Below are 13,756 nucleotides of genomic sequence, written 5' to 3' on the forward strand. Positions count from 1 at the left end.
CTGGAAAAGTAAAATCTATCACAGCATTGACATGCCACTGAAATCCTTACCTCGCTGAAAGCTCACCGAGGTGAGGGGTCTGCAGTTTTGCCAGGAATAGCAAAGTTTTTGGCTTTTCTAGCCTGAGCTCCTGCTCTTTAAATGTGGAGACATTTGAGCTCAGTATTCCCAACCAAAGAAGCAATTTTTGCTCCCTGCTGTCCTTCCAGAAGCACCCGTTTCGGGGAGTCCCACCTCAGCACATGACTCTGGATGGAGCAGCACTTGGTGCAGGGTGAGCCAAGAACCAGTCTTGGAAAACTAGTGAGTAACTTGAATATGGGATGGTGGGCTCAGGAATAAGAGGCTGAGAGAGTTTTATACCAAGATGCTATTTACTTTGAACAGTCATATTCAGCCACAGTATAACATCTAATCAATCCACATGAATACACCTACAACAGGTAATTAAAAAAATAATAAATGAAGATGCTAATAAATTAAGTACATTTAACTTAGATGGGACAATGGTCTTTGTGGCAGCGGTGGCAAAGGCTGGTTCTGCAGTCACTCCTCGAGGATGCAAATGCCAAGCGAGAAAAATCCCTCTGGATTCCCCCTCCCTGCAGTCCTCACCCCACATCTTTGACACCACAACAGAATGCACGTGCTGGCCTCTGTCCTTCCCGTTGTCACAGGGACCTCCACATTCCTGCACCCTCACAACATGCAACACTTTCCTTTTGCTTTCACTGCACCACTGCATTGTTCCTTCTGCTAGTACACAAACACTTTTCTATCTAATGATATAAAGCAGAGTCCCCAGAGCCCATCAAAGCCACGTCCAACGGCATCTTGTGGCACTTGGCGTGTATCGGTCCTTCCGTGGAGGCACCCACAGGTGACAGATTGACAAAAACAGAGCAAGCTGCGAACTTTTCAGATTTAATACAGAGATTTAATAGAGTTCACAGACAGTAATGCTCCATCTGGAATCCAGTGACTTTTATACCTTCAGGAGAAACAGAAGATGGATCCCACCCGAAATTGAAAGGCAAGAATAGGGATTTTCAGAAGTCTTTGCATGACAAAAGCATAAGCAACGGTGACTTTCAGAGAGGTTTGTTCTCCTATAGTGCTTAAATGCCTTGAAAACATCACCCACACCAGAGTGGAGAGTGAATGCCATCCTGTGCCTTACATAGTTCCTACTACAGGACAGAAACGGGAGCTGTGATATGAGAATAGTGATTGAGTTCAGAGGAAAAACCATGCACCCCCTGCACCGACCCACAATACACCGACACCTTGGCAGCTCAGCAGAGGTCCAGTTCTCCCGCTTCCCTGGGAAAGGGCTGCCGTGGCAGCTCCTGAGGAGCAGAGCTGTTTTAGGAGAGCTGCAGTTCCTGTTTGTGATGAACTGTGTGTAAGCTGACACATCTGTGCGTCCCCATTAGTCCGAGCCGGCTGTGCCAGCAGGGTGACGTTTGGCAGCAGCAGGACAGGGGCTGTGCAGCCAGGGACACCGAGCACACAGGGCAGGTGATGGCTGGGAGAGGTGAGCGAGCCCTGGCACCCGCTGCTGTGAGCCACAACACCACTGGCAGCTGCTGGGTTCCTCCCATATATGCTGGTCATCCAGTCAAAATGTAAAAACAAGGTGGCACCGGCCTTCAGGGCAGGTGAAGGTGTTACTGTACAGGTACGACGGAACAAGAACCCTTCGCGAGGTGTGTGCACCGGAGCACCGCTGCTGGTGGTTCTATGTAAGTAGGTTCAACTGGAACAGACTGGACCCTCTTCCATGCCATCGGGAAGGGATGTGATCCCTGTCTGCAGCCCCCTCACTCCCACTTTCCACACTGGGGGAAACAGGCCTCCTTGAGTCTTTGCTTTATCAGCTCCAGAGGCTCCTGTTCCCACCTGCCTCTTTTGTTGGTGTTGCCAGCAGAGATCCAGCTCTGCCCTGCGTCAGTCAGTGTGACTGTCCTTCTCCTCCTTGGGAAGCAGCAGGCTTGACCTGGCTGGAGAGCTGGTGGCTCTCTTGATCACCTCCATCCACCTGCCAAGAAAGGACGTGAGAAATGCTCAGCCACTCACTCCCAGATAATCTTGTCCTTTGGTTATGAGCTGTACCCGTTTCCCCAAACCTCCCCAAACAGACTTTTTCTTTCTTTTACAAGTCTTTTAGGAAATTAACTCAAATGAACAGCTTGAGATGTGGTAAATACCCTGCCTGTCCAAGTAACAGCTCTACAGTGCTCTGAGCTCCAGAGAACTCCCCTGAGAGCTCACCATGTTCTCCCCTCAGTGTTTATCAAAGTCAACAAGCTGACAATAATTGCTGCTTTTCGTACAATAAATTAGGAATTACGTAACAGCCTTACTCATGTGGAAGAAAGCAAAGCAACAGTGAAAAAAGCAGACAAACCCATTGTGAACGAGACATTTTCCCCTTGAAATTACTACATGAACCCAGTGGATTAAAGAGCACAACTTACAGCTCAGGTGACTGATACCTAAGCCGCTCACAAGTGTGTGACACTCTCCCAAGGAAGGGGGACATATGTGACACCCACATTCCAAAGCAACCAATACAACCCTGCAGGGCAGGACCCACTGCAAGGGTTTTCAACAGTTAATGTAACAGCAAAGTTTTGTATGTGATGCATTTGACACACAATTTGGACCCTGTGTGGAAGCTCTTAAGAGCAATTAATTGTAATTATACAGAATAATAATAATAATTTAAAAATGTAATTACAGAGAAAGCAGCCAAGTGAAAGGCAGGCCTGGACTTGTTGTTCTCAGCCTTGTTATAAATCCCGTTTCCAGAGATTGAAGAGGAAAAAAAGTATCTTTCCAGAACCTGGAAATCTGACTCCCAAAGAGATGGTGGGGCTGAGCACCCCACAGCCCTTCCTCCCATGCCTCCCTGGCTCCAAGGAAGCCTCAGACTCCTGGCACAAAGTGCAGCTCACAGGTCTGGGGGCACCCTCAGCTCACCCCCAGGAGGGTTCTGGCAGAGAAGGGATCTCCAAATATCATCGGTGGGAAGAGAAAGGGAATGTTATTCCTGAGAATGTGCTGGAAGGTCACTCAGACTAGGAGGAAAGAGAGGTCTCGGGATGACCAACCACTGAGTTAACAGCAGGTTATACACCAGGACAGAGGAAACAGAAAATTACCTCTCAAAGGTGTATTTGCTCTCGGCCCGGAAGAAATACACGTGGGACTTGAACTGAAGCTTGAAGACATAATCCTTCTGAATCCCATCCGCCTCCACCGGGGAGCTGACCGTGTAGCCGAGCAGCGGGAGGCTGGCCAAGGGATAATCATCCTGCAAGAGCCCAAAGCCCAGCCCTCAGTGCAAGGCCCCTCTGCCACAGCGCTCAGCCCAACACACAGGCACGCTTGTGAGCACAGGTAAGGCCTGTGCACTTCAGTTTAGGACATAACAGGAAGAGGAGCAGCCTGCCTCTCTTGCAAGGTCACCGACAGCTTATAATGAAACCTTCCCCCAGCTCCTTTCACTGTTTTTATAGAGTTATTTGCTTCTGTTCCCCTGCCCCTTGCTACTGCTTGGGCTCCCTCTTCCCTCTCTGCACCCTTTCAGTGGAACTCCAAGCACAGATCTGACACAAAAGGTAAAATAACACTCCCAAATGAAATGTGCCCTGAAGGCGAGAAGCCAGAATAACCCAGCTGTTGGGTTAATAAACACAGTTTATTGGGTTAATAAGATGAAAAGGTTGAGCTGCAGCACGGTTTGTTATCAAGCAGGTGCTGAATGCACCAGGGGCAGGAAAATCCCTGGAGCCTGTTGAGCTGAGCTGAAGCCCAGCAGGGAGAGAAGTGGGCCAATACTGCCCAGAGGCTGCCAGGACCACCACCTCCTTTGGTCACTGCATGAGGAGACCCACAGAAGGTCAGTACAACCAGAACTGGAAATCCTGATTAAATTCCACAAGGAGGGCCCACAGCCTTTCAGAGACCGGCTTTATTATGAACTACCTCCCCTTCCACTCATTACTCTGCTTCAAAGAGCAGTGAGCTGCCCCTGGAGCTGAAAGGCAAGGACCTCCAGGTGCCCCCAACACCCTGAACACCATTCCCTCACCTACCCCTGCTCACCTGGTGCGTTTTGTAGAAAAACAAACAGAAGTTGGTGAAGACAACCCACAGTTTCTGCCAGCCATTGCTGTTCTTGAACTTCCTCAGCAAATATCCAGAGAGCTGGTTCTAGCGTAGAAGGAAGGAAAAGAAAACTGCTGTGAGATCACAGGTTGCCATCCTGCTGCAGGTAAACAGCCCTTGCATCAACTGCTCCTGCACCTGCTCCCCAGTGCAAAAGGCCTCCCAGGTATGGTGACAGCCACCAGCGTCCATCCCTTCAGCCACCCTTTCTTACGTGCAGAAAACCCCCGTGGAACACTCTGTGTGAGGAGGGAAATAAGGCAGGAGAGGAAACAGAGAGTGGTAGAGCTGGGGACAAGTGACATGTGGCAGCTATGCAAAGCCAAGCCAGCGTGGAAGGGGCTGCAGGGAGGGGACCACCACTGCCTTGGTGTCACTCAGGGGGAGGAGGAAACCTACGCCACGGAATGACAGCGCAGGGGTTTTGTGATCTGAGAAACAGACAGGACACAGAGCAGATTCACACAGAGAACCGTTTTGTGAGGCATAAACAGAAGGAAATCCTGTCTCTACACGGTGATAGTACAACTCTGCTGCTGAGGACAAGCATCCTCACGCCAGCAAGTGAGCAGTTAGGAGTCAGGACATTTTTCTGGGCATCCCATGGCTCCTCCCCACCAGTGCAGAATGTGAGAGGCATCTTTACCTGGATCATGCACAGGTAATCAGACAGGGATAGGCTCTGGTTCCGGTACCAACAAACATGGGTGATTGTGTTGGGCCGTTGGGCCTGGCCCAGCAAATAGCGAGGAGGAAGCTCTGGAGAAACAGCAAGAGAGCAGAAAACTGAGCAGAGAAAGGGGGAGAGAAATAGAAAAACAGAACATTAGGGTGAGAGAAGTGATGCAAGAAAGGCGACTGTTAAAGGAAAAAGGCTTGTGAAAAAAATGATGGTGTTAGAACATGGAACAGATCAAAGCAAGAGGGAGTGCAAGAACTCACACGGTCAATCCCAGAACCTCTAGCAGGGTGGGCTTGTTGTCCAGGCACAGAACTGTGAGATGGTGCCTTTCCCAAAGGTGTCAGCAGGGAAAGGCAGGCCTGTCTTCTCCAACACAAGTCACAACAGAAACCAGCTCCAGTGCCCAACTTCTGGACCCCAAGCCCAGGTCACATCTATAGCATTTCTCTTACTCAGCAGACCCACACGCACTCTGTATCAGGAAAACCCAGGAGCTCCAGTGGCCAAACTTTTAACTCCTTCTATTAAACCAGTTCCTCAGGGGCGGGGCAGGGCAGGCAGGCAGGGACAGACAGCAGTGCCACAGCACGCTGCCCCATTGCTTTGTCTGGTTAGTGACCTTTTTCTCTCCACAACATTTAGGGTCCTTCCCACTTCTGGAAGTCTTCCAAGCATGCCAGCCTCCAGGAAGGTGTCCTACCTGCCAAACTGCTGCCTGAAGCGAAACCATAGAGGTGTGGCAAGCAGTGTAAGGAGTGCTGAACTGATCTGTCTGGAAATCTTTGCAGGACTCAGGATTCAGTACCCAAACGTGCCACCAGTGCCGCACCAAATGGCAAGATCCGAGGTACCAGCAGGTCACGGAATCAGAGGATCCCAGGATGGTTTGGGTTGGAAGGGACCTTAAAACTCATCTTGTTCCACCCCTCTGCCATGGGCAGGAACACCTTCCACTAAACCAAGTTGCTCAGAGCTCCATCCAGCCTGCTCTTGAACACCTCATCAGGGACATCATAAACAACTCTGCTCAGCATAACATGATGCTGCCATGAAAAGGCACTTGGCTGTTCAGTCCTGCCAGCAAGGGAAGGGCAGAGAAGGTGTATTCCCACTGAACTGAACTCCCTCTTCTTAATTCTGGGTGCAGTACAGCAGCTAACCAGAGCTCAGCACAGTAGAGTCAATCTCTAAAGGGAAATACCATGGACAGGTAACTCATAGAATCACAGAACCATTAGGGTTAGAAAAGACCTCCAAGATCGTCAAGTCCAACCTTTGACCAAATCCCACTAAACCATATAATAAAGTGCCACATCCACACATTTTTTGAACATTTCCAGGGATGGTGACTCCACCACTGCTTCGGCAGCCTGTTCCCATGCTTCACCACTGTTTCAGTGAAGAAATTTTCCCTAATATCCAATCTAAACCTCCCCTGGCACAACTTGAGGCTGTTTCTTCTTGTCCTGTCTCTTATTCCCTGGGAGCAGAGCCTGACTTCCCCTGGCTCCATCCTCCTGTCAGGGGACTGTAGAGAGTGAGAAGGTTCCCCTGGGGCCTCCTTTTCTCCAGGCTGAGCCTGCCCAGCTCCCTGAACTGCTTCTCATCACACCTGTGCTCCAGACCCTTCCCCAGCTCCACTGCCCTTCTCTGGACACGCTCCAGCCTGTCAATGTCTTTCTTGTCATGAGGGGCCCAAAACTGAACCCAGGAGTCGAGGCACCTCACCAGTGCCCAGTGCAGGGGGGATGGTCAGTCCTCCAGCAAGGAGGATAAAACCCAAAGGAACAACTCAGTCCTGGGATATCCTGGGTTTCCTTCCCTGCTTTGTGCCATTGCCGAAGCAAAGCCCTGCCGCGCAGAGAGCGGAGCGTGAGTGCGGACACACGGACATGCACAGAGGGGACAAGCATGCGGTGGCATCTGATGGCCCGTGCTCTCCCTGGATACAGAAACGCTGCTGAGGAGGAGTGGGAGATGGAGGCCGAGGCAGGAGGGACAGAGTGAGGCGAGCGCCGCCCCCGCGGTACCTCGACGGCCACACTGTGGTCAGTCATGGAGACGCTGGTGTTGCGGTACCAGCACACGTGCATGGTTGTGTTGGCACGGTGGTGGCTCTGCCTGTCCAAGGAGCTACGAGAGGAGTGTATGTCATCTTCAGACTCCTGTTCTAGAGAGACCTCATCAGAGGATCCTGGGGGAGGAGAATTGGGCAGCGGTTTAAGAAAACTGTGCAGTACAAAGAGCAAGAGAAGCTGGGATTCCTGAGAAAGGCTGTTTTCTCTTGCCATGGTCCAGTTTTAAATATGTCAAGTTGAACTGGTTACACAGCTCCTGTGCACACACTCTGAGCAGATCAGTCTGACTTTTGCTACTCAGCTCTGCCTGGGGCAGCTGATTCATAGGATCACAGGATGGTTTGAGTTGGAAGGGACCTTAAATCTCATCTCTTTCCAACCCCCTGCCATGGGCAGGGACACCTTCCACTAGAATAAAATCACAGAATGGTTTGACTCAGTGCTGTGTTAAACAAACAAAAATGACCACACTTCCTCTTGAGTCGGGAGGAACAGCACAGAGTGCTCCAAGAAGGGATACTCCATGTTTCAGCACAGCCATAACACCACCAGACAGGCACAGGAATATTGGGCTATAAAAGCTGACCTCCAAAGACACCACCGTTTGGACAGAAAAAAATCACTGTATAGTTAAATTGAGAAAAATCTATGCAAGAGATGAATAAGGACCTTATAAAACAATTCTGCAATGGGAGGATCTCTGCTGCATTTAAAGCTACTTTGAACACCAGTCTAGGAAGGCAAGCATATTTCTCTTGATTAAAACCAAAACCCCATTAACTCTCCATTACCGTATATGAATTATAAAAATACTTAATTTATGTCATCAAATTTGCAACAGGAAAGGTGAAAAGGACAAGACAACTGCTGCTTCTCAAGGAGGCAGGAAACATCACTTACTGTTGGAGCGGTTGCACACAGAGTTTTCCAGAAGCATCTCGGATTTCTCAGTAGATTTCTTGGCCATTTCAATTGCCACGTTTAGGTCTTCCATCCACTTCCCCATCTCCAGGCGGGTACTGCAAGAGAAGCAGTGGGCATGGGGATCCACCAGCCCAGAGCTGTGACTCAGCACCCGTGTGCTGAAGGGAGGCACGGGTCACCGCCCAAAACAAGGGGCAGTCCCTTTCCATTAGATAAATCCAAACAAAATTAGAATTCCTCCAAAGCAGGAGCTTTGCAGAGAGGAAACTGACCTCACACAGCCTTCACCTCTATACTCAAGCCTTGAAATAAGACTAAAATAACCATTAAACACTTGGACTTTAGAGCAAAGAGAATGAACAGACAGCTAGTGGGGTGCAGAATATCCCCTCTGGAGCTCCTGGGCTCAGAAGAGGAATCAAACATTTTGAAGATGGAGGAGTATGAGCAATTATTTTTTTTGAAGGATAAAAGGCAACCTGAAAGACATCCCATCTTCTAAAGGGATCTGACATCTCACACGACTAAAACCCAGGGTGCAGGAAGAGGAGGCTTCCTTCACCCCTCACAGGTTCCATTACAGGATGAGAGATTCACAGCTCCTCTGTATCCATGGATATGCAACAGCAGAAGCTTTGCCTTTAGACAAAGCCACACTTCTCTTTTTTTTGGTAATCATCTCTTTTTTTCCAAAAGCTTTTTATTTAGACTGAAAATTTCACCCATGGTCTAAGCCCAGCAGCAATTTTTATTTCTCACAGGTAAACTTTGAGCTATTTCAAAGTTATGGCAATGTAAAAATTATCTTTATTTTTCCAAATTTAAGAATCTTTCAAGCACCTTATGATTTGCAGCTGCTGAGAAACGGTTGATCTTTAAAAAAAAAAAGGACACTTTCAGTTGTTAGGCTGGAACTAAAAAAACCCACATCTGCATACCAGAAGTATTGGTTCCTGTGCCACTACACACCTGATCTGTGAAATTCTGTAGTGGTTATTTTTCAAGAACAGGTCATCAAGCAGTAAAAACCCTGTGATCTAAGGTTGAGATTTAGTGCTCCCACCCTGCATCCTTAGCATTCCTAACTCCATCTGCCTTTTCAGCAGACCTGCAGAAGGACAAAACCTCCTAAAGCTGATCCTGAGACACCAGGTGTAGGAGACAGCCTAAGTACAATTCAGATAGAAAGCAACAAAAAGGCACCAAACTCACTGCCCAAGGATAAGTTAGACTGAAAAGGGATTGTTTTAATCTCCAAGTCAGCCTTTAATTTTTCCTCTCCCTTTCCAGCTTCCTCCATCAGATCGTGCAAGAACTCTCCCCTCCTTACAGGAATTTGCATGTTCTGGAGTTTAATTCTTTTGGGTCTCTAAAATATGTGTATGGTTGGATTTCATTTTGTCTCCTGCAGTGAGTTTGAAGGATGACACTGGCAACTCACAAGTAAACCAACACAATGGCAATGTTACTGCTGCTGTTTGTATTTTGGGTGAGATGGAATCACAGAATGGTTTGGGTTGGAAGGGACCTTAAAGCTCATCTCATTCCACCCCCTGCCATGGGCAGGGACACCTCCCACTAGCCCAGGCTGCTCCAAGCCCTGTCCAACCTGGCCTTGGACACTTCCAGGGATGGGGCAGCTACAGCTTCTCTGGGCAACCTGTGCCAGGGCCTCCCCACCCCTATGTCCAATCTAACCCTGCCCTCTGTCAGTGGGAAGCCATTCCCCCTTGTCCTGTCACTCCAGGCTCTTGTAGAGTCTCTCTCCATCTTCCTTGTAGGCCCCGTTCATGTACTCAAAGGCTGCAATTAGGTCACCCCAAAGCCTTCTCCAGGCTGAACAATCCCAATTCTCTCAGCCTTTCCTCATGGCAGAGCTGCTCCAGCCCTCTGATCATCTTGGTGCCTCCTCTGGACTCGCTCCAGCAGCTCCATGTCCTTGCTGTGCTGGGGACCCAGAGCTGGAACTGCAGAGGGGGTCTCACCTGAGCGAGAGCAGAGGGGCAGAATCCCCTCCTCACCTGTTACCCAGGCTGTGGGGATCAGCCCAGGATAAACTACTCCTTCCCAAAACTCAACACTGAAAAAAGGAGTTGTGGAGAGTCCTGAGCTTATTTTGAAGTCCAGAGGGTGCAGGAAACACCCCTCTAGCAGTGCATCAGTCAAGCAGTAACTTTCTGGAGAAGGAATCCCTCAAAGCCCCAGGCAATTGAGGAAAACCAGGGTTACCTGGCTGCCACCACTATGGTTTTCTGTGCAGAATAGATGGTGAAGCAGTGTGGGACGGCCCATTCATTCTCACTCTCCTCCACCTGCAGAAAAAGAAAATATTTTTCTCCTCACTGCTCAGTAACCAATAAACACCAAAGCTGTCCTCCTTTGCTGGCTGGGAGTGGAGTCAAACCCGGTTGCAGGAAGTGCAGAACAGCTACTTTTTGAGGAAAACCACCTACTCCCAAGTTTACTTTGGCTCTACATTAAAATCTATTGTGTGGTTCTACTGCAGGAGCACAACACCACATCCAGTAGGGCAGGGAAAGTGGTCAGAGCAGATCTGACTCATTACTTACCGGAGGGTCGAGCACTATCAGCTGCAAACCAAAGACAGAAAGAACAATCCCATGAGAACAGGGGATGGGGAGGCAGAAGGGCTGGTTATATGCCTAGGTGTGTGCAGGGGGGGCAAAACACCAGGATAAATAAATCCCTATTTGCAGATCAGCCCCTCAGAGCAGTGTGAAAATGAACTGACAAGAGGGTGTGCTCCAGCTGTTCTGCTAATGTGGAAGGAACAGGCTCATCACCTGCAGACAAGGCTCTGTTTGACACATCTGAGGTCCAATTGCTGTTGAGACCTACCTGGGAGCAGTTTGTGGCTTTGGTCCTTGTGCCCTGAAGAAATTCCTCAGCCTACCCCAGGCAAAGCCATTTCCTTAACCCTGTGATGCAACCTGGAACCACTTACCAACATGCCATGCAGAGAGAGGTGTCCGTGGATTTTGAACTGATTTGTCCCTGTGACCCCTTTGCTTGTGTACAGTAACATGTCTGAGAACTGGAAAGGCAAGAAGAGGACAATCAGTGTTCTGAAAGCAGCAGGCAGGGACAAGGATTTTTTGACATCTCCTTAAAAATCTGTTGTTTAAAGTCCACTGTAGATGCATGAAAAATGCCATTTCTCAGTCAGTTTGGCTGACTTTCCTTAAAACCACTCTTGTTTATTTACAAGAGAGGCAATTAAATTTTAAAATTCTGTTAAAACTCTGTGCCATTAAGGAACCAAGTTGACCAGACAGTAGTGCCACAGTCATGCTCTCTAAACATCTCTCAGAGTGAGCTTTCAGTCTCAAGTGTTGATTTTTGACACAAGCACATGAAAACACATTTTCTCAACAACTTTATGTTGAAGACTTTGGGTTTATGAAAGCCAGAAGCAACACCCACCAGGAAGAACATCCGCTGCTGTAAGCCCTTCTTAGTGAGCTTGTACAAGCAACCTTCCCGAATAAACTCCTGCAGCAGAAAAGAGAAAGTTAGACAAAGCTTGATCTTTCCCAACTAAAGAGAATTTTGTTTTCATCCCAGAGTACACAGATGTTGATTGGTGCCCAGCAATGATCCCTAACAGATTTGTTAAAGGCCAGATGACACTTTTCCTCCTTTTTTGTGGCACGAATCAGCTCCTTGCTGCAACCAGCATTTAAATCAGTGAAGGAAGAGGAAGGAAAGAAGCAGAATTCCTGTTGGACACCAGCAGTTCACCTATCACACTTACATCCCATCGCAGTGACTGCCATAGCATCCCCAAACACATGCGATGCTCCTGTACTTATGCCCAACACATCTATCAAAAACAAAGAAACAAAAAACCAGGCAGGAGCTACACGAATTCCTGTAAAACAGAGACACCAGTTCAGCCCAGTGCCATGGTTCAACCATCCCTACGTTCCCACAGGCTGCACCAGCAGAGCTGGGAGTGGATTTCCTATCCAGTGTGACACACCAGTTCCCGCTGAAACAGAGAGCACCGTACCCAGTGTAACCAGTGTCTGTACTGGAAACACAGAACTGCAGCCAGAGTCTCAGCAGAAGCATTTCTGATCTATTCCTCAGGACATCACCAAGGTGATGGTCCCATCATCCATGGGATTCACTGTGAGACAGTTACACAAAGACCTTACACTCATCCCATAAACCAGAGGGGCAGCAATGGCAAATCCACGGTTCAAAGGCACTTCCTTGGCAATAAAACCAACAAAGGCTCTAAAAATGAAGCAGAGGCACCTACCCTGCCAGGTGCTGTGAGATTGTCTATCCCAATCAGGTCATGCTGCAGCTCTGTCAGCTTCTGGAAGTTTTCCAGGCGGATAAGGCTGTTCTGCAGCTGCGATGTCATCTCTGTGACTTCCTTCAGCGCGTCTGTGCGGAAAACAGCACCCAGGGGATGGGAGCAGAGCAGAGAGACCCAGGCCACCCATTTCACCCACCCCTGGAAAACTGAATCTGAAATTCATAGCCAGCTTTGGAACAGAATAGTTTAGTTGGAAGGGACCTACAATGATCACCCAGTCCAACTGCCAACTTCTTAAAGGGTATTTTAGAGCTGCCCAGCGGGTAAGTAGAGACTAACAAGCAACTTCATAGCACTTCCTATGCTTCTGGAGTTCATTGTGTATCTCAGATATTGCTCATATAAAAAAGTATTTACCATGTAGCCAAAAGTAAAGTAAAAAATTAAAGCCAACTATTTCTGCCAAAGATTACTTTGTCACGAATGGAATTTAATATGTACGTTTTTGATACTACAAAACAAGCATTTTTTGTCACATTTTTACTTCTAAATGACAAAGTTCCTAAAAAACTACTTTTTTCCCCTGCTAAAAAGGGAGACAAGAAAAGGACTAATTTTCAGCTTTGGTTGAGACCTTGGGGTCCGTTAAGATTACCATGAGAAAACCACTTCCTGGAATGCCAGACCAAAAGCGTTCACACTGAATTTGTGGACATAATTGAACATAAGTGTTCGAGGCCAGGTTGGACAGGGCGCTCTGAGCACCCCTGTCCAGTGGAAGGTGCCCCCCCGCCCGTGGCAGCAGAGTGCAATGAGATGAGCTCTAATGTCCCTTCCAACCCAAACCATTCCACGACTCTATGATTCTACAATTCTTGTCTCCCCAGGGCACAGGCAAAACTTTGGATGTCCATGGAAGGGGTGTCTGCCAGCAGGCACACAGCTGGGGCTCACTCACTCCGGCAGTCAGCGAAGTCCCGGTGCTCCGCCGTGTAGTGCTTGCACAGCCTACCCAGAATCAGCTTGTAGTGCATCAGTCTCTGGATGGGTTTGAGCAGAAAGGTGTTGAGGGGCAGGTAGCAAACCTTCTGCAGCTCAAACTCCTTATAAACCATCTCCAGCTTCTTGAGGCGCTTGGTTGCTTTCTCCAGTTCTGTCAGGACCTCGTCGTGCTTCTGCAGGTAACTGGTGAACTCCTGTGGAATCAGACAAAGAATTACTCAGATCAAAGGAAAACAGTCTTCCATTATTCAAGAAAGTGGCAGACAGCTCCCAGTCAGGATCAAAATAAGTCTGCATGGCATTGTGCCTGTGCCTGCTGGGAATACCAAATGCTGGTAGTCGAAATAGCAGTCCCACACTCCTGCACTCCCATTCAAGCCACTGGTTTTAATGGAATAATTACTCCACTACTACAGCACAAGTGTAACTGTTCCACAGAGGCACTCTGCACCGAATAAAGGTGACTTCATTTCAGAAGCTCTGTCTTTAAAAAATACATATACTTTTGAATTAAATAACCTTATGAACCAGGGTCTCAACAGGGGAGCTAAAGAAACAATTTTTCTTCCTTTTCTGCTGAATAAGCAACAGAGAAACACCTTT

The 13,756-nt window shown here is 48.4% G+C and overlaps 1 protein-coding gene across 14 annotated transcripts in view; it reads right to left on the reverse strand.

The window, feature by feature from the left end:
• Positions 1-355: 355 nt before the first annotated feature.
• Positions 356-13,756, reverse strand: part of FARP2 (FERM, ARH/RhoGEF and pleckstrin domain protein 2) — an 81,320-nt gene continuing 67,919 nt past the window's right edge. For 10 of the 14 annotated variants that reach the window (XM_051782392.1, XM_051782394.1, XM_051782395.1 and 7 more), the window contains 10 exons: positions 13,110-13,347; positions 12,149-12,279; positions 11,305-11,373; positions 10,826-10,915; positions 10,090-10,172; positions 7,837-7,955; positions 6,889-7,052; positions 4,114-4,221; positions 3,168-3,319; positions 356-2,041 (listed from right to left, as the gene is read on the reverse strand). In XM_051782392.1, coding sequence (XP_051638352.1) covers positions 1,951-2,041; positions 3,168-3,319; positions 4,114-4,221; positions 6,889-7,052; positions 7,837-7,955; positions 10,090-10,172; positions 10,826-10,915; positions 11,305-11,373; positions 12,149-12,279; positions 13,110-13,347 — 1,245 coding nt within the window. In that variant the 3' untranslated portion in view covers positions 356-1,950. Of the gene's footprint in view, positions 2,042-3,167; positions 3,320-4,113; positions 4,222-4,822; positions 4,963-6,888; positions 7,053-7,836; positions 7,956-10,089; positions 10,173-10,825; positions 10,916-11,304; positions 11,374-12,148; positions 12,280-13,109; positions 13,348-13,756 lie in introns of those variants that run through there. The other 4 variants (XM_051782398.1, XM_051782399.1, XM_051782400.1 and 1 more) reach the window with 4 other exon arrangements.

This window comes from Manacus candei, unplaced genomic scaffold, assembly GCF_025592945.1.
Source record: "Manacus candei isolate 608988 ecotype Guabito, Panama unplaced genomic scaffold, ASM2559294v1 h1tg000015l, whole genome shotgun sequence".
Lineage (NCBI taxonomy): Eukaryota > Metazoa > Chordata > Aves > Passeriformes > Pipridae > Manacus > Manacus candei.